At 43.1% G+C, this 26243-nt stretch overlaps 1 protein-coding gene across 3 annotated transcripts in view; it reads right to left on the bottom strand.

Annotated features, from left to right (window-relative positions):
- AGTPBP1 (ATP/GTP binding carboxypeptidase 1) overlaps positions 1-26243 on the bottom strand; it is a 257622-nt gene that overhangs the window by 127318 nt on the left and 104061 nt on the right. For all 3 annotated transcript variants that reach the window (XM_077474842.1, XM_077474844.1, XM_077474843.1), the window contains 3 exons: positions 24564-24627; positions 11206-11352; positions 6322-6453 (listed from right to left, as the gene is read on the bottom strand). In XM_077474842.1, coding sequence (XP_077330968.1) covers positions 6322-6453; positions 11206-11352; positions 24564-24627 — 343 coding nt within the window. The remainder of the gene's footprint in view (positions 1-6321; positions 6454-11205; positions 11353-24563; positions 24628-26243) is intronic.

Below are 26243 nucleotides of genomic sequence, written 5' to 3'. Positions count from 1 at the left end.
CATATGTCGGACGCCTTCTCCCTGTCCAACGGCACGAGGCAGGGTTGCCCACTATCTCCGATTCTGTTCATTTTAACGATTGAACCCTTGCTCCACAAACTCCGCACGAACACTAATATTAAGGGAATCCGAATTCGGGATGAGACTTATAAAATAGCAGCGTACGCGGATGATATCCTTTTATTTCTAACAGACCCACTAATCACCTTACCCAATTTACTCAAAGACTTTGCTCAATTTAAGACGATAGCGAATCTCCAAATTAACTTCCATAAATCCAAGGCCCTCAACATCACCCTACCCGACGACGTACTAACACACTGCCAGACGAACTTCCCCTTTAGTTGGGAAAAGCATGCTATCACGTATTTGGGAATTCAACTACCGACTAAGCTAACAGACTTGTATCCCCGCAACTATTTACCACTACTTAACTCCGTTCGGACAGATTTGCTAAACTGGAAAATACCTACTATTTCGTGGTTTGGGAGAGCAGCGATTCTTAAAATGAACATTCTCCCACGGTTCTTATATCTTCTACAAACGATTCCAATCACCCTTCCCTCCACGTTTTTCGCAACGTTCAAAACTCTCTGCTCCCAATTCGTCTGGGCTAACAAAAAAGCTTGCATTAAGTGGGAGACCCTGACTCTTCACAAATTACGTGGGGGTCTGGGAATCCCGGATATACGCAAATACCATTGGGCATGCCAATTGACCAGGATCATAGACTGGCACATACACAGACGAAACAAAGCTTGGGTGGCGATTGAAGAGGCATTTGTTCAAACACCGATACATTTACTCCCTTGGACAGGCACTGCCTCCCTACCGACAACGATCTCAGCGCACCCTTTGATTAGCACCACACTAAATACATGGAAAATGGTTTGCCGGCATACCAAAATCTCCTCCACGTATGGCCCGCTCACCTCATTAGAGTACAACTCGGACTTCACCCCTGGTTTTCAAGCGCCATTTACCACTGCCGACATAACTAGAGACTACGTTCACGCAGGGTCCTTCTTCGACAACGGTAGAATGCTTACATTCCAATCTCTACTGACTAGATTCCCGGACAGAAGGATACCCTTCTTTAATTTCTTGCAAATCAGACATTTTTTACTCCAGAAGTCTCCAGCTACTACGTGGTGCAGGGAACTGACCCCGTTTGAACAACTTTGCACTAAAAAAACCCCACAGAGGCATCTTGTTTCTGAACTCTACACTACTTTCTTTCCTACTACAAGCGACTCAGTAAAATCACTACGTACAAAATGGGCGACAGACACGGGCCTGGACCTAACACACGAAGATTGGGAACGAATACTAATAAATATTCACAAGGGTTCTAGGAATGTTTCAGTACAGGAAAATGGTTTTAAACTCTACTCCCGATGGTATAGGACCCCTGATATCCTGCATACTTACTACCCTTCGGTACCTTCGGTTTGCTGGAGATGTGGTGAAGCTATAGGAACCATCTTGCACATCTGGTGGGAATGCTCAGCACTTCGTTCGTACTGGCAGACAATCCACCAACTTATCTCTACCATAACAACTTTCACACTAGATTTCACGCCGGCCCAATACTTACTTCATCATACGACCTTGGCTCAGCGCCATTACAGAAAATCAGTTATAATACACTTAGTTAATGCAGCCAGAATGTGCATTCCGGTTTATTGGAAATCTACTACGACTCCCTGTGTCAAGGATTGGCTGCGTAGAGTAAACAGAATAATGGAAATAGAAGAACTCACGCATCGAATCCTTGACACCTCACCCACATTCACTAACACATGGGCATGTTGGAAACACTTCCAAACAACGGAAGACTATAAGCGGTATATGACCGATTAAAGATTTAGTCTGAGGGTCGTTCCCATCTGATGTTTTAGTGGTCACCATAGATCATGATCGTGCCAGGCAATGTTCTTAGCATGTAAACTTGTACCTACCCTCCCCTTTCCTTTTCTACCCTCCCCTCCTTCCCCCTATATAATGATGCTGGTCATCATATGTTAGCCTTAGAATTATAGTTATATACTGTAGCTCACACTATAATTGCAGCGACCAATTAGTGGAACTGTAGAGGTATTCTACCAACTCATTCGTATCAAACTGTAAGGAACACTACGGTTGCCACCTTCTTATATCTGTTTACAGGTTCAACGGAGTTAGGTATTGAAACTTTTGCATTTCCAGAGAGAAGAAATATGTTAGAGCATCTTTAACAATTCGTTATTTTGTTTTAATAGAAATTTTTACTGCTATTGAGATGGCTTGTTTGTAACAAATGCTATGTACCTACTGCTTCTGCTGTATGTTATGATCTTCTCAATAAACAGATTTTTCAAAAAAGTTATCATGTCTACAAAATAGGGGATAGATTTATGAAATTTGTATTAATTTATTTTTATTATTATTAATGGCGGCGATCTGCAATTTTTATCTTGACTGTGACATTGTGGCGGACAGATCGGACACTTGACGCTATTTTGGGACCATTGGCATTTATATAGCGGTCAGTGCTATAAAAATGCACCAATTATTGTGTAAATGTCACTGGCAGGGAAGGGGTTAAACACTAGGGAGCAATCAAGGGGTTAACTGTGTTTCCTCAGCATGTTCTAACTGTAGGGGGGATGGGCTCACTAGAATATGACAGATCACTGCTCCTGATCACTGGGAGCAGTAGATCCCTGTCATATTGCTAGGCAGAACAGGGAAATGCCTTGTTGAAATGCCTTGCATCTCCCCGTTCTGCCTCTTCGCGCCACCATCGCATGCCACCGGCGGACATTGAGTCCGTGGGACCTGTGGCCACACTCCTGCTAGCCACGGATGACGTAGCAACGTATGGGTACGATGTTCTGCGCACCCATGCCACTTTGCCGGCATATATACTGGCGTTAGCCCAGGGCCGTCTTTAATATTGATTGGACCCTGGGCAAAACTTTTCTTGGGCCCCCCCCCCGCATGCAGTTTCGCTCTCCGTCTGCTCTGAGACATACAATAAATAGCAGCTAGACTCAAAATCAGTTTACTAAATCATATCAGGCAGCTATTGCGATTGGTTGCCAGAGGTTACAGTGTATCATTACCGCTCACTGACTGGTTATTAGAGGTTACAGTGTATCATTACCGCTCACTGACTGGTTGCTACAGGGTACAGCACACATTACGGCTCACTGATTAGTTGCTAAAGCTTACAGCACATGATTTCTGCTTGTTGATTGGCTGCTAGAGATTACTGTGGATATGACCTCAGGGGGGCAAGATTTACATATCAATGCCGCCACTATTTACATATGAATGCCGGTAATTTACATGTAAACACAGGGTCTGCAGGTGAGTCCTCTGTACACAACAAAAGGGTAGAGCTGGGCAGCATTGGTAGCAGCACAACTGAGATATTGGGACACAACACAAGACTAAAACCTCAAGGGACGATGGAATTTAAACCAGGATAGTTAGCAAGTATGAGGCAGTTGCTTTGGGCCCCACAACAATGACAGGACCCAGGGCAGCTGCCCCTTTTGCCCTGCCTTAAAAACGGCCTTGCGTGAGCCGGTCGGCAAGTGGTTAAAGAGGAAGTAAAGTCTTCTTTCTTAATTGTACCTACAGGTAAGCCTATAATAAGGCTTACCTGTAGGTATTGTGAATACCTCTTAAACTTGCACAGTTTAGGAGATATTCAGAGTGCATGCATCAGATGACATCTTTGGCGCGTGTGCCCTGAAGGTCCGGCTTACTGTGTCAGTGTTCAATCAGATTAGCGCTACCCATCAGATTGTGCAACGGAAGTGAAGTTCTGACAAAAAAGAAAAAAACCTTACTTTGCATGCGCGATGCGTTCAAACATACATTCCATGGCGCGATGCATTCCACACACTTTATGATCTGAAGGGTAGCGGTATTCTGATAGAACACCCATACATACATCTTTCTACACCCAGCTACGTCTTGAATTTCAGAGTAATTTTAGCAATAAAGTGACATCTGTGATGCTGTTTTGATGTTCTATTTTGAAAGAAGCTGGACGCCAGCAGTAGGAAGGAGTTCATGTTGGTACACCCTGCCCTGCTCAGTGCTAAACCTTTAGGCTTCAAAATTAACCATCAAACAGCATCACAGATATCAAAATACTATATTTACTTATATATGCTTACTTTATTGGTAAAATTACTCTGCGATTAAAGACGTAGCTGGGTGTAGTAAGATGTCCGCATGGGTGTTCTAGCAGATTACCGCTACCCGTCAGATCATGAAGTGTTTGAAATGCATATCGCATGCATAGTAAGTATTTGGAACGTCACTTGGGTAGCGGTAATCTGATAGAACACTGGACCTTCAGAGTCCATGTTGCAAATGGTGGCTCCTGTACGGGAGTGACTTAATTGTGGCTTCGGCCACTCACAGCGCTGGAGCCTGCCAACCTGGAAGAAATCTACTGGGGAAGATCTCAGCTGTCTAAGCGGTTCGCTTTTTCTCAGGGTTTACAATCTCTTTAAGCAAAAAAGCGAATGCTTTACAACCGTGTACCTGGGCATTTGGTGTCAACATTGAATTGATGACCAATTAAAGCAAATAGGGCATGTTCTGGTGTCTACTGCTTCACACTCATTCTGAATGATTATGCAACATAAAGACTTGTAATCATTTCAGTCAAAATATTTTACAGATACTTTTCGATAAATCACTCAATACTGAGAATAACTTTGTACAAATAATTCTGTTAGCATGAAAGTCAAGCAAAAATGCTAATCAAGACTTTATATGTCTTCTATTGATTATTAGCACTTTTTTCAGATGTATCTACTAAGGATAACACAAAAGATTTGTTTTGTATCTAGCAACAATACTTAGATCGGGCACGAGTACATGAGTGAATACACAGTTCACGTGAAACTCTGTTTAGCTATTCTTGTGATCCAGGCACCTGTCAGAAAGAACAGCTAACTCCTCTTTGAAGACCACATTACATTAAAAGTGATATTAAAAGCAATTATTTTTTTTAAAATAACAAACATGTCATACCGACTCCTCGCTCTCCTCATTGGCTCACTGGCTGTGACTGACAGCTGTGGGAGCCAATGAGGAGGGAGAGTCCCTAGAGACCTGAGACTCTCATGCACGTTGCTGAATCGCGATGAGGCTCAGGTGAGTATTAGGGTGGCTGCTGCACAGAGAAGGTTTTTTGACCTTCATGCATAAAATGCATGAAGGTAAAAAAAAAACTTGAGCCTTTAGAACCACTTTAAAGTATAACTAAAGGCAAAACTTTTCATACATTTTGGATAGAGTAAGAGAGAGTTATGAGCCCTGTCATTTTTCTTATTTTTTTTTATTACTTTTCTTATTTTCCTCTGTATTGCCATGATTTTTCTCCACTTCCTGTCCCATAACCAAAACGATGCCTCCAAAATAAGGAAATGTCTGGTTGTCACCAGGAGCACCAGAACTAGTGTGTTTTTATTCCCGTTTCGATGACAACCCAAAATTGGGGATTTTCTTTCACTTTTACGCTCTGTGTTAATGGTAAACAGGATAAGTAGAGAAGGTGAATCTCCCCAACGAGGGCAAAAACTCTCTGCTCTATCTAAATTTAGGGGAAAAAAATGAGTTTTGTCTCTAATTACAATTCAAAGGACACCTGGTATAATACATTACCAGACTGCTAATACAGACATCTGTTTGAAAAGGACAGGTACCAAGCAGTCATGATAACCTTCTGGTTTCATTACATAATAAGTCAATCATTCTAAGCAAGCATGCTACCAGTCAAAATCAGTTTGGAAATTCTGACATGTATACTTGATCTAGGTCAGTGATTCAAACTACAAAGTTCAAAGAGGTTCAGTCAAATAGGCAGCTAGCCTGGTCAAAAGAAAGTCAGCGCAATAATAATATGGAATCAGAGAGATGGGTACACATGTAGGGATCATTATGATATTTTTAATAAAATGTGGGCAACAAGGTTGCACTTTTCTTCCATGGATGCCAGGACATACCTGAGATATTAGCTACATAACCCGTGTAATGGTTAGTCTGCTGGGTTTACTCTGATCCACGCGTTTCTTTTTTCTCAATCCCTTTTCCTTTTTTTCTCAATCCATTTTTTTCTCAATACCATTACCTTTTTTCAATTTTCTCCCTCCTCAAAAGCAGGCCTACCAGCCCAGCATCTTTCTATTTCCCTCCCACCCTGACTTTTCCAACACCCTGGTTGTTTTATCTGGACAATTTTAACGATTAACTTCCTAAATAATGTTCTCACATTTGCAGGATACATTTTCTCACTACAATACCACTTACAGTTCATAGAGTACACCCGTAATACTTGAAGGCATGGAAGTAGCAGCTTTGGAGATTGCAGATTTTGTTTCACCAGGTTCAGAGATATGTTTAGTGCTCCACTTACTCGTGCCTTTACTCCAAACTTTTTATCTGTGGAAAATAAACACCAAATATGATTCCTGAACGTACAAATTGGAAATTATAATGCATTTATTTCTCAAAGCAATTGGGACATCAAATTTAGCATGAGAAGGTTGTACTGAGAGCTATTTCACACTTCTCTTTTTCTTGCAGTAAAACACTGACATGGGCCCAGGCTGGGCTCTGAGGAAGACGGTATCCATTTGAATCGCGTCAGCCGGCAGTGGCCCTCAAAATCTTCTCCATTACCATCTGGAGTCTGTTGTCGTCAGACTGATTGCCATCATCTGAAGGCTATTTATATTGCGGTTTTCTTTCACATGTTTGTGAGTAGTTTTTAATTTATTCTTTTAATAAAATATATTCAAGTATAATGCACAAGATTGGTGCGCCCTCTTAGCCCTTGTACACACGGTCGGACATTCTGACGGAAAATGTCCGATCGGACCATGTTGTCGGATAATCCGACCATGTGTGGGCTCCATCGGACTGTTTCCGTCTGAATATCCGAACGACAAAGTTTTAGAGCTGGGCTATAAAATTTTCCGACAACATGATCCAATCGGACTTTGTCCGATTGTGTGTAGAGAATTCCGATCGGAAAAAGTGCCATGCTCAGATCAAATTCCTAGACCAAAGCTATTGGCTACTAGCCTGAACGTAGTCCCGTCGTAACGAAAAAACGTCATCATGTTCAGAACGATCGGATTTTCTGACAACGTTGTCCGACCGTGTGTATGCAACACTGGTTTCGGACAAAATCCGTCAGACAAAATCCGACGGATTTTGTTGTCGGAATGTCCGACCGTGTGTACAAGGACATAGTGCTTTAGACCTCATACTGCATATATGCAGCTTTGAGGCTGTAGGCACCCTAAAATACCATAAAATGCACACAAAATGCATCCAGCCACGCTCACCACAGTTCCGACCATGTGAATAGACCTGAAACTCTTGGGATCTGTTTTTTTTTAAACTCTGTGCACCATAAAGTTAATGTCCCTTCAGCTCGAAGCAAAATAACATTCCTTTGTATAACTGGCAAAATGTGTTGCCCTGTTATACCTTAACATTGCCTCCACACTGCCCTGATTGGCCGCAGAACTTACAAGCATCCCCTTTAACAAGCATTGTAAATACATTAGGCTACTATCGTAATGCTAGTGAATATAGTAAAGCATCCAGCGCCTATATCGTTTTAGCCTCTGTCTGAATCATGGTGATATCTCTCTCCTAAAATTATTGAGAAAACAAACTTGTTTGCATGCAACCAATTAGCCAGCAATGCCCAATGAACATAGAAGTGTGCACAGAGGAATTTGGCTCAGTACATCTGGCAGCCTACTTTGGCATGCAAGAGAACCGAATGACTTGCTCTGAGAAGTGCACTGAAAATTAGTTCTTACCACCCTACATTGACTTTGTGAGATAAGCCTAACCACATGTAAGGTCATGCTACACAAACATAATAGTGGTTGTAGTTAATGAACTGGTTGGAATAATTCAACATGTAGACACTGTGAAAATGCAATAATTTGTTGTAATAAAATATTCATGTTTATTCATACTTGTGTTGTAATAACATTATTTTGCTGTGGATACATCCCCTATTTTATATACACAAAATATCTAAAAGTTGATACTGTGATAAATATATACACTATATTGTCAAAAGTATTGCGACACCTGCCTTTGCACACACATGAACTTTAATGGCATCCCATGTCTTTATGGACCTTGTTTGTGCACTGGTGCGCAGTTATGTTGGAACAGGAAGGGGCCATCTCCAAACTGTTCCCACAAAGTTGGAAGCATGAAATTGTCCAAAATATCTTGGTATGCCAACACCTTAAGAGTTCCCTTCACTGGAACTAAGGGGCCATGCCCAACCCCTGAAAAAGAACTCCACGCCATAATCCCCCCTCCACCAAATGATTTGGCCAGTGCACAAAGCAACGTCCATAAAGACATGGATGAGAAAGTTTGGGGTGGAGGAACTTGACTGACCTGCACAAAGTCCTGACCTCAACTAATAGAACACCTTTGGGATGAATTAGAGCAGAGACTGCGAGTCAGGCCTTCTGGTCACATCAGTGTCTGACCCCACAAATGTGCTTCTGGAAGAATGGTCAAGCATTCCCATAGACATACTCCTAAACCTTGTGGATAGCCTTCCCAGAAGAGTTGAAGCTGTTATAGCTGAAAAAGGTGGGCCAACTCAATATTGAACCCTACGGACTAAGACTGGGGTGCCATTAACCATCTCAATACAGGGCACTTTCACCTCCTTCCTGCCCAGGCCATTTTTGTAGCTTTCAGAGCTGTCGCACTTTGAATGACAATTGCGCAGTAATGCAACGATGCACCCAAATTACATTTTTAATCATTTTCTTCACACAAATAGAGCTTTCTTTTGGAAGTATTTAATTACCTGCTGGGGTTTATTTTTATTTTTTACTAAAAAAAAAGAGGAAAGACTGAAAGTTTTTCTTTATTTCTGTCACAAATTTTGCAAATGAGCAATTTTTCTCCTTCACTGATGTGTGCTGATGAGGCGGCACTGATGAGGCGGTACTGATGAGGAGGCACGAACATGGAGCACTGACAGGCAGCACGAATAGGCAGCACTGATGGGCGGCACTCATGGGAATTGATGGGCAGCACTGATAAGCAGGCACTGGTGGGCACTAAAAGGCAGCAATGACTGGCACCAGTAATGGGCATTGATTTGTGTCACTGATGGGCACTGATTGGTGGCACACATTGGCACTGATTGGTGGCACTATTGCAGCTTTCCTGTAATCAGGGCACTGATGATCGCCACACACACTGTCAGTGTGGAGAGGCGAGGAGAGACGATTTACAGCACTTCTGCATTTACATGTGACCGGCTGTGATTGGACACAGCCAATCACATGATTAGAGAGCAGCGTTAGCAGCTCTTTACAGAGATCAGGGTCGTGCCATATCCTACCACCACGATGCGGCGGTGATCGCCATGCTGTTTGCCCCTGCAAGCGTGCCGTTCTGGTGCACCATCATATGACATCTACCCAGAATGTGAGCCGCACTGCTCCTCCTTCATTTGATGGTGGGCAGGTGGCAAGTGGTTAAAGTTAATATGTGTGTAAAGGCAGGTGTCCCGATACTTTTGACAATATAGTATAGATTTCTACTAAACAAATTTTATAGCAGTTCAATAGATAACTACTATCTTCTATGTACAAAATCAATAACAAAGAACAAAAAGATTAATATAGAATACAGGTTTCCGATTACACACACATTAACAAAGCAGAGTGAAATGCAAGGTCAAACAACATCAAACAGCACAAAAAAAACAAATATATTTCACGCTCTTCTAGTTAATGTGAGCTCCAGCAGATCAATCAGCAATGCTGCACAACTGAGACTAATCACCTGACATTAACTAATCCTTGTCAGTCATTGCGGTTTTAAAGTGGTCACCATCTCAATACTATGAATGTGTTTCAAATCTCAAACTGGTTCCATACCATAACAAAATTAAATTATATCTAAACCTTCAATATAGTCCTAACCTCTTTTCCACCAGAGCCATTTTTTTAAGTTTTGTACATTTTAGGCCTGAAAATGTGTTAAAACCCACCAAACATTATATAATGTTAATGTTACATATTAACACGCATTTATGAAACCTATAAAAAAAAGACAAAAGTTAGTTTTAAAACACACAAACACAATATATTACCCCAATAATTTTGTAAAATATAAAAAGATGAGGTTGCAGTGACTAATTCAATACCCAAAATATTAAAGTGGTTATAAACCCTTACATATACACAGTGAAATAACAGGCTTTGAGGGATACAGAGATGGAATAAACCCTCCTACAAAAGTTGTACCCATTTATTTGCAGCGCCCTCTCCGCTACAGTAACTTTACAAATTGCAACACTCACCATTTTATTCTCTAGGGCCTGTGCATAAAAATATATATAATGTTTGGGGTTCTATATCATTTTCCAGCCAAAATTCTAAGAAGTGTCAGAATAGGCTTAGGAAGCAATTGGGTAATGTGTACTAATATAATTTTGCCATTTAAAAAAAATAAAAATAATCCCCTTGTAAGTTAACAGCATTGCATACTAGCATATTATGAGAGACTTACCTTAAAACAAAGCCCTCCAGCGGCACGCTGTCACTGCTGACAGGGCTTCCATCTTTATCTGATCCTCCATCTGGGTTTGCAGACTCAAGCTGTTTGAATGGCTGGGCCACGATGACGTCACTCCCTGACATGCGCATTGGAGACACGCCCGCAATACAGCACTCTGAAGGGACAGCATGCCATCCATTCAGAGTGCAATGCACATGCACCGGTGACATCAGCTGCAGAAGTAGCGAATATCTCCTAAATGAGGCACGTTCTAGGAGATATTCCTTATACCTACAGTTAAGCTTTATTATAAGCTTACCTGTAGGTACAAGTCAGCAAGTGGAATTTACTACCGCTTTAAGGTGCTCCTAGACTTTAAATGGCCAACGTTTAATATACATACATACATAAACACATACACACACACTTGCTATTCTGTTACATTTTTTTTGTTTAACTGTAGGGTTCAAGAGAAAGCTAAAATTCCTAATCGAGTAACTTTTTTTACTTTTTTATATTCTGGCATAATTCCAAAGATGTATGAAAATAAAATAATGACTGAAAGACTAGTCATCAATAATGCAAAGGAACATCATTTCAAGAGTCTATAAACACAGGACAAACCTTTTGGTCCTATCTTTGCCAGCAGACTATGGAGAATTACTATTAACTCCTCGTTGGGTGGGGAGTCCTTACTGGCACTGAGAAGCAGCTGCAGCAAAATTTGTGTACCACCTTTAGATACCAGAACATTTATTCGTCTTCCTCCACCTAGAAAACAAGGAGTAAGAAATACAGGCGCATTCATTTTAGTAAATGTATACATTCTTAATGCAGCTCATCACACATTTCTTTTATTTATTTTATCTATAGATATGGTTTGCTGCACTTTTGCTGCTGTGGGGACACAGAGACCAATAAAAAAAATAAATAAATAAATAAAAAAATAAAAAAAATGAATGGTCTACATTCTTCTCCCTTTGGGGAACCTAACCATTACACCTACAGGTGCATCTCAAAAAATTTGAATATCATCAAAAGGTCATTTATTTCAGTAATTCAATTCAAAAAGTGAAACTCATATATTTTATATAGATTCATTACACACAGTGTGATATATTTCAAGCATTTCTTTCTTTTTATTTTGATTATGGCTTACTGCTAGTAAAAACCCAAAATTCAGTATCTCAGAAAATGTTAATATTGTGAAAAAGTTCAATATTTTAGACTCATTGTGTCTCTAATCACTGTAATCAGCTAATTAACTTAAAACAATTGTAAAGGTTTTCTGAGCCTTTAAATCGTCTCTCAGTCTGGTTCAGTAGGTTACACAATCATGGGGAAGGCTGCTGACTTGACAGTTGTCCAGAAGACAGTCATCGACATCCTCCACAAGAAGGGTAAGTCACAAAAGGCCATTGCTAAAGAAGCTGGCTGTTCACAGAGTGCTGTATCCAAGCATATTAATAGAAAGTTGAGTGGAAGGAAAAGGTGTAATAGAAAAAGATGCACAAGTAACACAGATAACCACAGCCTTGAGAGGTTTGTGAAGCAAAGGCCATTCAAGAATTTGGGGGAGATTCACAAGAGGTGGACTACGCCTTGTGTCAGTGCTTCAAGAGCCAACCACACACAGACATATCCAGGACATTGGCTACAACTGTCACATTCCTTGCGTCAAGCCACTTCTGGACCAGAGACAACATCAGAAGCGTCTTACCTGGACTAACGAGAAAAAGGATTGGACTGTTATTCAATGGTCCAAAGTCCTCTTTTCAGATGAAAGTAAATTTTGCATTCGATTTGGAAATCAAGGTCCCAGAGGCTGGAAGAAGAGTGGAGAGGCACAGAATCCAAGTTGCATTAGTGTGAAGTTTCCACAAAGTCAGTGATGATTTGGTGAGCCATATCATCTGCTGGTGTTGGCCCACTGTGTTTTATCCAAAGTCCAAAAGTTAGTGCAGGTCTCTACCAGGAAATTCTTCAGCACGTCATGCTTCCCTCTGATGACCAGCATTATGGAGAGGCTGATTTCATTTTCCTGCGGTACTGCCAAAAGTACCAAAACCTGGTTTTTATTATCATGGTATCACTATGCTTGATTGGCCAGCAAACTCGCCTAATCTAAACCCCATAGAGAATCTGTGGGGTATTGTCAAAACAAAGATGAGAGACACCAGACCCAACAATGCAGACAAGCTGAAGGCTGCTATCAAAGCAACCTGAGCTTCCATAATGCCTCAGCAGTGCCACAGGCTGATCTCCTCCATGCCACGCCGCATTGATATGGTAATTCATGCAAAAGGAGCTCCGACCTAGTACATACTTTACTGTACATGAAAATACTATTCAGTAAGCCAACATTTCTGTATGAAAAATCTTTTCATTTTTGGTCTTATCTAATATTCAAATTTTCTGTGATACAGAATTTTGGGTTTTCACTAGCTGTAAGCCATAATCATCAAAATTAAAAGAAAGAAATGCTTGAAATATATCAGTGTATAGTGTGTGTAGTGAATCTATATAATATATGAGTTTCACTTTTTTAATTAAAATACTGAAATAAATTAACTTTTTGTTTATATTCAAATTTTTTGAGATGCACCAGTATATGAGCTTGCCTCTCTGTGGCTATAACAGCCTCAACGTCTGGGTAGGGTTTTCACAAAATTTGGAGTGGGAGAGAATGTGCCTGTGGGAATACAAGAGGGGGGGGGGGGGGGCTGAAAAGTTCTCTTCCCGTCAAGGAAGGAAATTAGCTAGAGCAACGAAACTTGCCCGCTCTTCTACATATTCTTCCCCAAGTTCAACACACTTAGCACATCATCTCTTTCGTTTTTTTTAACCCTTCCAAAAAAAAAGTGAAACCCTAAACCCATTGAAACAGAAAGTGTCTTGCCTGAAATAGAGCTATAATGCTCCAAATTGGCATATTATCATATGAAATTTCACTATTTATTCATGGGAGGCATTACTACTTAAACCCATCATGACCCTGTCAAGGACACAGGGGAGGTGGGTGAACTTCGCTTTCATGGTGGCCCGCCAGATGCTGGCAAGGGCTTGGCACTAACAGTTTCTTAATATAGCCAAGGTCAAACAGTGTCTCATGGGGATCATGGTGCATGAGAAGCTGAATTCTATTTTGAACGACACACATGATTTATTCATAAAAGGACCATTCTCTAATCTTGATGTTTTCTTTTCCCCTTTCGGGCCTTTATCACCCCCTTGTATGTTGGCTGACGAAGATCATTTAGGCCTTTCCTCTCCCCCTGGTCTGCAAGTTGCATTCAGTGACCCGGAAGTGCAGACCCCGCGCTGAGGTGTTGTCCCTCTGACACATGCATCCTCATAATTTGATTGTACTCGCTTTGTCCGATGTTATGGTGATGGCGTTCTCCCATCCTTACTAGCATTTGATGACCTTGACCTATGTGCTGACCTTTTGTGTACATCTTCAATTGTATGCACAACTGTTTGCACAGTTATCTGGTGCTGTACATCTTTGTTATAAAATGTAATAAACACCTTTGTAACAGAAATATCACCATTTACAACTGCAATGACAAAACTGGTGTTACATGTTGGGCAAGGAATCAGGCCTAGAATTTTTCAGCCTCCCCCTTATATCGGGGCGGATCCAGGGGGGGCAACAGGGCAATTGCCCCCTCCGAGAATGCGGGCAGCTCTGCGGGTGGCAGCACGGGCGGCGGTTCCGCGGGTGTCGTTCCGCAGGCGGGTTACGCGGGTGACAGCGCGGGCGAGCGGTTCAGCGGGTGACAGCGTGGGCGGGCGGTTTCCGCGGGTGGGTTCCGTGGGTGACAGCGCGGGCGGGCGGTTCAGCGGGTGACAGCACGGGCGGGAGGGGGGCAGCTGGGCGGCTCTGTGTGTGAGCGGGCTGCTAGCCAATCAGGAAGCAGGGGGCAGGGGAGCAGGGAGATGACATCATCTCTCACTGCCCTGCATCTCTGCAGTTCTGCACTGTGCGGGAAGCAGTGGGCAGCAGAGAGATTACATTATGGCAAGTGACAATCCGAAATGTGTGCAGGCAACGTGGCAAGTGACAATCCGCAATGTATGGCAGGCTACGTGGCAAGTGACAATCCGCAATGTATGGCAGGCTACGTGGCAAGTGACAATCCGTAATGTGTGACAGGCTACGTGGCAAGTGACAATCCGCAATGTGTGGCAGGCTACGTGGCAAGTGACAATCTGCAATGTGTGGCAGGCGAAGGGGCAAGTAACAATCTGCAAAGTATGGCAAGAGACAATCCATAATGTGTGGCAGGTCATGTGGCAAGTGACAATCCGCAATGTGTGGCAGGCAAAGGGGCAAGTGACAATCTTCAAAGTGTGGCAAGTGACAATCCGTAATGTGTGGCAGGTCATGTGGCAAGTGACAATCCGCAATGTGTGGCAGGCAAAGGGGCAAGTGACAATCCGTAATGTGTGGCAGGTCATGTGGCAAGTGACAATCCGCATTTGGTTACAAGTGACATGGCAAGTGACGATGTGCAGTGTGTGGCAAGTGACGTGGCAAGTGACAATGCGCAGTGTGTGGCAAGTGACGTGGCAAGTGACACCCTCAGGGCTCCCACTGATTCTGCATTATGGTGAGTTGAACCATTTATTTTTGTATTACAATGTAATAATAGAAATAATGTGCTTCAATCATCCTGACACCATAACAACTATGGTGCCATGATGAATGAAGCGCCAATACCAGCCATTTTCCATATAAATTGCCCCCAAAAAAAAACATTTTCTAGCAGTGCCCCTCCCGAGACTAGACTCTGGATCCGCCCCTTTTATATGTTTCCGCATACTGAAAAAATAGTAATTGTAAAGTCAGGTACTAATTTTTTGACAAGACCTAGCTCGCAATTGACATTCCGATTCATCTTGAAGTGTTCATTAGGGTAAGGGCCGGTTCACACTGCAGGCGAGGCGAGGCGACTCCGACTTGCCTCGCCGCGACCTCAGCGGCAACTTGCAGATGACTTCTGTATAGAAGTCAATGCAAGTCGCCCCGAGGTCGCCCAAAAGTAGTACAGGAACCTTTTTTCTGAGTCGGAGCGACTCGAGTCGCTCCTCTCAGAACAGTTCCATTGTACAGAACGGGGGCGACTTGCGAAAGCGAGGCGAGGCGAGTCGTGTCGCCTCGCATCGCCCGCTGTGTGAACCGGCTCTTAAGGTCAGGGTTCTGTGTAAGAAATTCGAGTTCTTCCATTTTAGCTTGTCAAACAATGTCTTTATGGCACTCTACGCATAGTCAAGCTGGAACAAAAAAGGGCCTTCACTAAACTGTTGCCACGAGGTCAGACGTCCACAATTGTCTAAAATATCTTTGTATGCTTTAGCAAGAACTGTACTTTTGACTGGAAACATTTGGACCCAATTTGGAGTGGTGTCCAGATACTCTTTTGGTCATTTAGTGTAGGTGTGATAGTCAGGTGTTTACAAATTCCTGACTAAAAACTGTAATGCTAAATATGAATAAAACAGACCTATCCAAGAAGGTTGTTTTACTGTCCAAATCGGAAAGTACATTGCTTACTTGTACCATTTCTGATCTGCTTCTATCTACTCAGCAGGTTTCCTTCTATGTTACTCTCTATAAGTATAAGCGTAAGCATATAGTAAGGAGTAAAGACATAACTGAGTACTTGCACTTTCCTACAGTACCTTTCCTGAAGCCGCAGGGGGAAAAAAAAAACAAACAGTGTCAGTAACTCATAAACTTGCAATTTCAATTACTGGGTTTTCCTATGAACGGTTGTTCCCGTTCACCTAGCTTATACTTGCGATTGAAGGGTTAAAACCCTGTGGTTAAGCTGCAATTTTACCAGCCCCAACCGACAGAGGTATACACATGCCATAGCCATGATGTTTTGCCTCGCAGTCGCAGCAGGCGTTGTAGCCCTGTTGCACTTGGTAGGCATTACTGCCGCCGTTCCTTTAAAGTGAAAGAGTGTGTACTGCAACCACCCCACAACCGCGTGCAGTTGTACGCTACCTATGGCATTAAAGCAGGCAGTGAGGAGGCTATTCAACACCTTCTCACGCATTGGAGTGATCCAAACTCAATTGATCTTCAGAGAGCAAAGCAGGTGTAAATAAGCCTTAATCCAACCATGAAAAGTTGTTTAACACTGAAGAAATTACACACACAAAGTGTGTTATCCTGCAATAATTCATGCAGGTATGTATACAATTAAAGTCATGTGCAGTGTGTACAGGGGGTTTATTTACTACTAAAATTCAAATCCGCTTTGCACTACAAGTGGACTTGGAAGTGCAGTCGCTGTAGATCTGAGGTGGACATGTAAGGAAAATAAAAAGCAGCATTTTAGCTTGTACATGATTGGATGATAAAATCAGCAGAGCTTCCCCTCATTTCAGATCTACCCCTCAGATCTAAAGCGATTGCACTTGTAGTGCAAAGTGGATTTGCCTTTAGTAAATAAACCCCAATGGCTTGCTTTTATAACAATTGACTACAGAACAGTTCTGAGTTGCTGACTTGTGCTGTGAGCTTGTCTAAACTGGGTGTATGGCTAATTTATTTGTGTTTGATACTGAACTCATATTAAGTCTTGGATCATCTTCTAAACAAGTCGCTGACATTTTTTTTTTAAAAACCTGCAATATTTTATATATTTTATTCAGCAGAGGATGTTCTGCAAAAAAAGTAGAGCACAAAATCATGTGTAATACATTGGCAGTTTTTGGTTAAATTCAAAATTCTAGCCTAAAAATGTGTTTTTTATTTTTTGTGTATGTTCAGGAAAGCTATAGATAGGTAATGAAATGAATAAGAATGAATGCATAGCTTTCTTTTAGGCTTTATGCACACGAGACGCAGATGCAAACGCTGCTGGACACATGTTGAAACCGGCGTTTAGAAACGCGTGTTTTGCCGCGATTTAGCGGCGTTTTACCACGTTTGCGTCTAGAAGCGTTTAGTTAAGCTAACATCATAGACCCTCCCCGGCTCAAAAAAACAGTATTATTAACTATTTCAGCAATTTTGTGAGACCAGAGTGAGTAGCAGCAGCTGTGAGAGCTGCAGTGTACTTGTATTTAGCGTGTCACTTGCCACGGCACCTGCCACAAGTTGTGGATTGTCCACTTGCCACGTCACTTGCCACGTCACTTGCCACAAGTTGTGGATTGTCCAACTGCCACGTCACCTGCCACAAGTTGTGGATTGTCCACTTGCCACGTGACTTGCCACATCACCTGCCACGTCACTTTCCACAAGTTTTGGATTGTCCACTTGCCACGTCACTTGCCACGTCACTTGCCACAAGTTGGGGATTGTCCACTTGCCACATCACCTGCCACGTCACCTGCCACGTCACTTGCCACGAGATGTGGATTGTCCACTTTCCACGTCATCTGCCATGCCACCTGCCACAAGCTGGGGATTGTCCACTTGCCACGTCACCAGCCACATCACCTGCCACAAGTTGTGGATTGTCCACTTGCCACGTCACTTGCCACATCACCTGCCACGTCACTTGCCACATCACCTGCCACAAGTTGTGGATTGTCTACTTGCCACATCACTTGCCACGTCACCTGCCACAAGTTGTGGATTGTCCACTTGCCACGTCACCTGCCACGTCACCTGCCACAAGTTGTGGATTGTCCACTTGCCACGTCACTTGCCACGTCACCTGCCACAAGTTGGGGATTGTCCACATCACCTGCCACGTCACTTGCCACATCACCTGCCACAAGTTGTGGATTGTCCACTTGCCACGTCACCAGCCACATCACCTGCCACAAGTTGTGGATTTCCACTTGCCACGTGACTTGCCACATCACCTGCCACATCACTTGCCATGTCACCTGTCACAAGTTGTGGATTGTCCACTTGCCACATCACTTTCCACGTCACCTGCCACAAGTTGTGGATTGTCCACTTGCCACGTCCCTTGCCACGTCCCCTGCCACGTCACCTGCCACAAGTGGATTGTCCACTTGCCACATCACTTGCCACATCACCTGCCACAAGTTGTGGATTGTCCACTTGCCACGTCACCTGACACAAGTTGTGGATTGTCCACTCGCCACGTCACTTGCCACATCCCCTGCCACAAGTGGATTGTCCACTTGCCACGTCACTTGCCACGTCCCCTGCCACAAGTGGATTGTCCACTTGCCACGTCACTTGCCACGTCACCTGCCACAAGTTATGGATTGTCCACTTGCCACGTCACATGCCAGTCACCTGCCACAAGTTGTTGATTTTCCACTTGCCACGTCACCTGCCAGGTCACTTGCCGCGTCACCTGCCAGGTCACTTGCCACGTCACCTGCCACAAGTTGTGGATTGTCCACTTTCCACGTCACTTGCCACTTCACCTGCCACATCACTTGCCACCTGCCATGTCACTTGCCAAAAGGTGTGGATTGTCCACTTGCAATTGCAATTGTTTAAAATATTTTTCTAATGGTTTTTCATCATTTGCAATCATTTTTGAGATTTTTAATGTAAAAAAAAAGGTCACCTTTAAAAACGCATATAAACGCAAACGCGGCTAAACGCGGTAGCGACGTTTTACCGCGTTTTGCCGCGTTTTGCGTCTGAAACGTGGAAATTTTTGCTTCTGAACGCATTTTTTTGCTTCTGGAAAAACAAGATTAAACGCAACTGCATAAAAATGGAAAAAAACAAGACTGTGTGCATGGACACATAGGATAACATTGAATGAGTTCAGGGGCAGTTGAAAAAACTGTCCAACTGCATCTGAACGCGCGTTTAACTGCGTCTCGTGTGCATGAGGCCTTACTACTCAATTCCCTTAAAAATGTGATATTAAGGCCGGGTTCACACCGCTGCGATGCGGGAACGCCGCGAATCCGCGGCGTTTTCCCGCATCGCACACCTCCCGCCGGCAGTTCACACTGCCCTATGCGGACGGCTGGGAGTGTCAATGTTATGTTAATGACACCCCCAGATCCGTCGGCATATCGCAGTGCGATCTGCCGACTCGCACAGGAATCGGATCGCATGGTGTGAACCCCCATGTGATCCGATTCTGTTGCGGACCCAAAAAAGGGTCCCGTGCGAGTTTGCTGCGGGAGCGCTGCGAATTCAGCCATACTATCTGTATGGCTGAACTCGCATTGCTACGGAGATCGGATGTGATTTGCTGTGCGAATCACATCCGGATCTCCCCCCGCAGCAGTGTGAACCCAGCCTAAAAGACAGAGCAACAAAGTAATAAACATTGCAAAAGACAACTACATTTAATAGCCAAGTTCATCTTTTGGAATAGGTTACATGTTCCACCTGTATTTAAGGTAGAACATGTAACATGTTCCAGCGGCTGCTGCCTCTCCCCCCCTCCCCAGTGACAGTGAGTGTGCATCTTCTCCAGGTGCCTGCTGTCACCATTTGAAAATAATGTGGCCATACGGGGCTCGCCGGCCACGTTGTTTATTCACAGTGCTCTGTGAATGCGAAAACTACAGGTACCCACAGCTTTTGTGGCTGTCAGCTTATAGTTTCAATGAACTACTATGGTGTTGTTGAGCGCTCTGGTAGTTCATTCTCTCTTCCTGTCAGTGTGCATTTGCCTGCTCATACGAGGTACAAGCAGACAGATACAGAGACAAGTCTGCAGGAGTCCTGCATGGCACCCGCTATGTGCTGATCGCAGGTGCAATGTTTTACCCAAGGCTGGCGGGCCAAATCCAGCCAACCAGGTCATTTCATTTGGCCCTCGCACCCAGGGCTTTTTTTCAGCTGGAAGGTGGCTCCATTCCACCACCTCTTGATCTCTCTCTTCACTCCCGCTCACCACTGTCACTTGAGAACACGCATTTTGTGTTTACCAGGACAGCTTTCCTCTAAGCGGCCCTCACAGATCCCTGCCTGCCCTGCACTCACAGTGGGGACAAAGGAGATGCCAGTGCATTGTGGTCCTAGGTGGGATGGGGCATCATGTAGTAGGCTGCACTGCGATCCCCATCTGTGCCTGGGTGCACAGATGCCAACCAATGATCTTACTGCAAGTGAGAGGCAAAGCCACCTACACTGTGAGGGAGGTGTGTACAGAGGTGGGGGGTAGGGGAGAGTGGTGCAGAGCCAAGGAGGGATGGAAGTGAGATGTGGACAGCCTGCGAAAGAGAGCTGAACCTTGCGCTGTTCATAGCTCACCCCAAACCCTGCACTCTGTGCCTACTGCACCCCTGAACTCTGCACTCTGTCTATAATACATCCCTGAACTCTACACATAACGCAATCCTGGTATTTATTGCCTCTTTAAGATCCTCCCACTGTTAGTGCAATTTACCCACACCTACTGTTCGATGTGGTTGAGTTCCTGTACCTATTCTCTGAGAAAGAAAGCCTTAGATACAACCAGCTCTTTGGAGAAAACAATAATGCTGATGTGGCCCACGATGAAATGGAGTTGGTGATTTCATTTTCTTTGTTCTTTATATATTCACAATATTTTCACCTATTTTGGATGTTTCAATAAACAACTTTATGGGACTTTTTGGACTGTATATTTACTAAGTTTATTGCTACGCTAGTAAAAAGGGTGGAGCGACGTGCTGACGTCATCGCACTACTGTGATCCCGGAAGGACGGGCGAATGTGTATTAGTTGGCTATTTTTTCTACATGCAATTTTATGCTGTGCAATTGTAAGTGGAATCTTTTATTCTTGATTAAAAATGTTCTTTTCAGGGAATGTCACTGTATGGCAGGGATATGCAATTAGCGGACCACCAGCTGTTGCAGAACTTCAAGTCCCATGAGGCATAGCAAGACTCTGACAGCCACAAGCATGACACCCAGAGGCCGAGGCATGATGGGACTTGGAGTTTTAAAACAGCTGGAGGTCCGCTAATTGCATATCCCTGCTGTATGGGATATGCAGCCAATATGGCTGGATATAGGATATGTTGAGGTGAACCCTATGCTGTATGTGTTTGGAGGAGGACCGCAATCATTACAGAAACATGCTTGTATGATATATCATAAGTGCAACTCTACCCTTTTTATTATTGCTATTTTCTGTGCCTATCTCTCACAGCTGAGTTGCCGCTTTTCTTATCAATCAAATATTTTATATTTTTTGATTGGTAGCACAGTTTTTTTAACCCCTTTTTCACTTATCGCTGAGCTACGTTGATTTATTTTGTTATTTACTATAGATGTTGTGGAATCACTTTCACAGTGTTTGGCTTTAGCAGCTTTTTTATATTAATCTGTATTTATTTTTTTTATTTTTTTTTGTCATTTCTATTAATTGCACTGATTGTTATCACCATATTTATTTTAAAGTGTAAAGCGTACCTTGATAAAATTTGATGTATGTATACAATGACAATAAAGCACCATCCTATCAAACTAACCTATCAGGAGGTTAGAGAATCGCATTGTCCACACACAACACTGAACCATAACATTGAAGGATACTTCAAAATCCTGTACAATGCATGCTTACCAAGACAACACAACGTTTGAGTGACCTGCCCAACTATAATAAATCTGCCATGATAAGTGGCTATATTTTACACATAGCTCTGGATATTTGTATTCAATCGTATGACAAGGCAGATGTGTCAGCTGTGATTATGTTTGTCTGTTACACAGTTTTTGCAGGAATAAAGTAAATATAATTTTAATTTATTTATATTGAACTTAAAAGCGGCTTTGGAAATTCCTCCTCAGATGCTTTCATAGAAGTGTTAATTCTGAGCTGTCAGTTATCTGTAAAACTATAATTTATAAGCACAAGAAATAACACTGGTTTAGTATTCATATCCCTTGAAATGTTCCACATTTTATTACAGCCAAAAATGTAAATGCATTTTATTGGGGTTTATTGGGATGTGAAAGACCAACACAAAGTTGCACATAATTGTGAAGTGGAAGGAAAACGATAAATTGTTTTCAATTTTATTTACAAATAAATATGTGAATAGTGTGGCGTGCATTTGTATTCAGCCGAGTCAATACTTAGAACCACCTTTCCCTACGATTAAAGCTGTAAGTTTTTTTGGGGATGTCTCTACAAGCTTTGCACATCTAGAGAGTGACATTTTTGCCCATTCTTCTTTGCAAAATTGCTCAAACTCTGTCAGATTGGATGGAGAGCGTCTGTGAAAAGCAATTTTCAAGTCTTGGGCAGCACAGTGGTGTAGTGGTTAGCACTTTCACCTTGCAGCAAAAAGGGTCGCTGGTTCAAATCCTGACCATGACACCATCTGCCTGGAGTTTGCATGTTCTCCCTGTGCCTGTGTGGGTTTCCTCCGGATACTCCAGTTTCCTCCCACACTCTAAAGACACGCTGGTAGGTTAATCGGACCATGTCTAAATTTGCCCTAGTATGTATGAATGTGTGATAGTGACCTTGGTTTGTAAGCTCCTTGAGGGTAGGGACTGATCTGAATGTACAATGTATATGTAAAGTGCTGTGTAAATTGATGGTGCTATACAAGTACATAAAATAAAAAAAAGTCCTGCCACAGATTCTCAGTTGGGTGGAGGTCTGGACTTTGAATGGACCATTCTAACACATAAATATGCTTTGAACCATTCCATTGTAGCTCTGGCTGTATGTTTAGGGTTGTTGTCCTGCTGGAAGGTGAACCTCCGCCCCAGACTCAAGACTTTTGCAGACACTAACATGTTTTCCTCTAAGATTGCCCTGTATTTGGCTCTATCTTCCCATCAACTCTGAGCAGCTTCCCTGTCCCAGCTGAAGAAAAGCATCCCCACAATATGATGCCGCCACCACCATGTTTCACGGTGGAGATAGTGTGATGTTCAGTGTTCGTATTTCACCACCCATAGTGTTTTGCTTTTAGGCCAAAAAGTTCAATTTTGGTCTCATCTGACCAGAGCACCTTCTTCCACATGTTGGCTGTGTCCCCCACATGGCTTCTCGCAAACTGCAAACTGGACTACTTACGGCTTTCTTTCAACAATGGCTTTCTTCTTGCCACTCTTCCATAAAGGCCAGATTTGTGGAGTACGCGACTAATGGTTGTCCTGTGGACAGATTCTCCCACCTGAGCTGTGGATCTTCTGCCATGGTCCTCTTGGCTGCTTCTATGATTAATGTTCTCCTTGCGCGGCCTGTCAGTTTTGGACAGCCATGTCTTGGCTAGATTTGCAGTTGTGCCATACTATTTCCATTTTCGAATGATGGATTGAACAATGCACCGTGAGATGTTCAAAACTTGGGATATTTTTTTATAACCTAACCCTGCTTTAAACTTCTCCATAATTTTTATCTATGACCTGGTGTGTTCCCTGGCCTTCATGATGCTATTTGTTCACTAAGGTTCTCTAACAAACCTCTTAAAGCGTTTGTTAACCCAGAAAAAAAACCTGATCCTATTCCTTTAAAGCATGTTATATAGCACAGCGCTTGTGCTGTGTCATTTGGCCTACTTTATACCCTAAAAAACCTGGCTGATCCTGCCTGGTTATACCCTCCCCCCTGCAAACAGACCATGATAATCATGGCTGCTGAGCCCTGACACTGTGGTCTATTTACGTGATTTTGACAGCCGCAGCTCTACTGTCTCAGCTCTCCCTATGTCTGTGTCCTCTGTCCTGCTCCCCCCTCCCCTTCCTGCTTCTTATCCCCTCTGCAGCATTAGAACATCTGTCCCTGTCCCTGTGTAATGTAAAAATTCAGCTGCTCTGTATCCGTATAAGCAGCTCCCACCGCTCAGCTGATTGTCTCTCCCTCTCTCCTCTCTCCCCCCTTCCACCATTTTCCTTCCACTTTCCAACTGTGTGCCACTTTGTGTTGGTCTATCACATAAAATCCCAATAAAATACATTTACATTTTTGTTTATAACATGACAAAATGTAGAAAATTTCAAGGGGTTTGAATACTTCTTCAAGGCACTGTAGAATCATATGGAAACACCATGTATCTTTGTTTTTAAAAACAAGCTAATATAATAAGGATAATATTTGCATAGCAACTTACCAACTGACATCAATTCATTGAGAATATTCACAATATTTAAGATTGTCTGGAGGTCCTTGGTATTCTGCAGATAGGAATAAAGAAAGGTACACATAATTACATAGTTTGAGAGGCTGAAGAAAGACACCAGTCCATCTAGTTCAACCTGAGTGGGTGTGTGTGTTTAGGTCAATACCAATACCCATATCCCAGTATATTGCATGTGTTAAGATGGACATCTAATGCCACATATACACGACCGGACTTTCGGGCAGACCAGCCCACACACAATCGAAATCTGATAGTTTGTGGGCTAGTCCGAACGTTTTTAAAAAAAAAAACCCGAAAAAATCTGACGGACCTAGAAATAGAACACGTTTCAAATCTATCCGACGGCCTCAATTCCGACAGACTAAAATCGGGAAAACCGCTGGTCTGTGTGCTGGTCCGACAGGCCAAATACGACGCAAGGGAAGCTATTGGCTACTGGCTATTGAACTTCCTTGTTTACTTCATCATGTTCAAAACGAACGGACTTACGAACAGACTTAGGCCGCGTACACACGCGCGGACTGTTGGCCCAACTTTGTCCGTCCAACAGTTTGAGCGAACAGTCCGCTCAAACTTAGCATGGACGGACATGGCCACACACGACGAACGAACAGTTTGCTGAAACCGTGCGCGATGACGTGAACGGCACGTACGACGGGACGCAAAATACGACGTCCTATACACTGCATTATAACTTTCGGCTTGAAAATCCTTTCTGAGCATGCGCGCAACTTAGTTTGACGAACAAGCCTACACACGGGCGGACTGTTCGTTGAAACAAGGTTTCAGCGGACAGTTTTTCGGAATTTCCGTAAAACCTTGTCCGTCCAACTGTCCGCTGAAACTGTCCGCTGAAAGACCACACACGAGCGGACTGTCCTCCCAAACACTGTTCAGCGGACAAGGTTGGGCCAACAGTCCGCGCGTGTGTACGCGGCCTTAGTCTGTTCGTGTGTGGCTAAGTCCGTTCATTCGGAAAGTCAGTCGGAACTCCGCAGAATGTCCGTTGGGAAGACGGTCGGACCTACCGGAAAGTCCGGTCATGTGTACACGGCATAAGAGGTTTTGGAAATTATCGACACTTCCTGCTAACACCACTCATTGTGGAAGGGAGTTCCACATTTGTGCGGCTCTTACAGTAAAGAACCCCCCACCCAGCTGAACAATTTTTCTTTCCCATTTTGGATAGAGCAAGGGGAGTTATAACCCCTGTCAGATTTTTTTTTCACCAGCTTTGTTCCAATACACTGTGGGCGGGCAGCAAGTGGTTATGGTTAAACAGCTTCTCGTCCAATTTCATTGAGTGGCGGTGTATCTTCTTAAGCTAACAGGAGTTGAATAGTTTTTTCCCTATGCTAGAATAAAACCATGGAGAATAAGCAGGATGTCCTCACTATCAGCTGTAAAAAGTGACTGCTTTGGGAAATTAAAGCATGCTACTGTCAATGCTACAGTCATTAAAGTAGAAGTGGAAAAAAATATGAAAAAAAGCACTTACAGATGAATGATGCATCATTTTTTTTAACCTCTCTTATTTAGGAAATGTCTAAAAATGTCTTGAATTCCACTGGTGAAATTTTGTGTTTGGATTCCCATGCCTGCACATCTGCAGAGGCCATTACATGAGATTTCCACTCTCCCAGTCAATTT

Source organism: Lithobates pipiens, unplaced genomic scaffold, assembly GCF_037356315.1.
Source record: "Lithobates pipiens isolate NorthernLeopardFrog02 unplaced genomic scaffold, aLitPip1_a1.2 Scaffold_13, whole genome shotgun sequence".
Classification (NCBI taxonomy): Eukaryota; Metazoa; Chordata; class Amphibia; order Anura; family Ranidae; genus Lithobates; species Lithobates pipiens.
The sequence above is the reverse complement of the archived record's forward strand: the minus strand, read 5'-3'. Positions and strand labels throughout refer to the sequence as shown.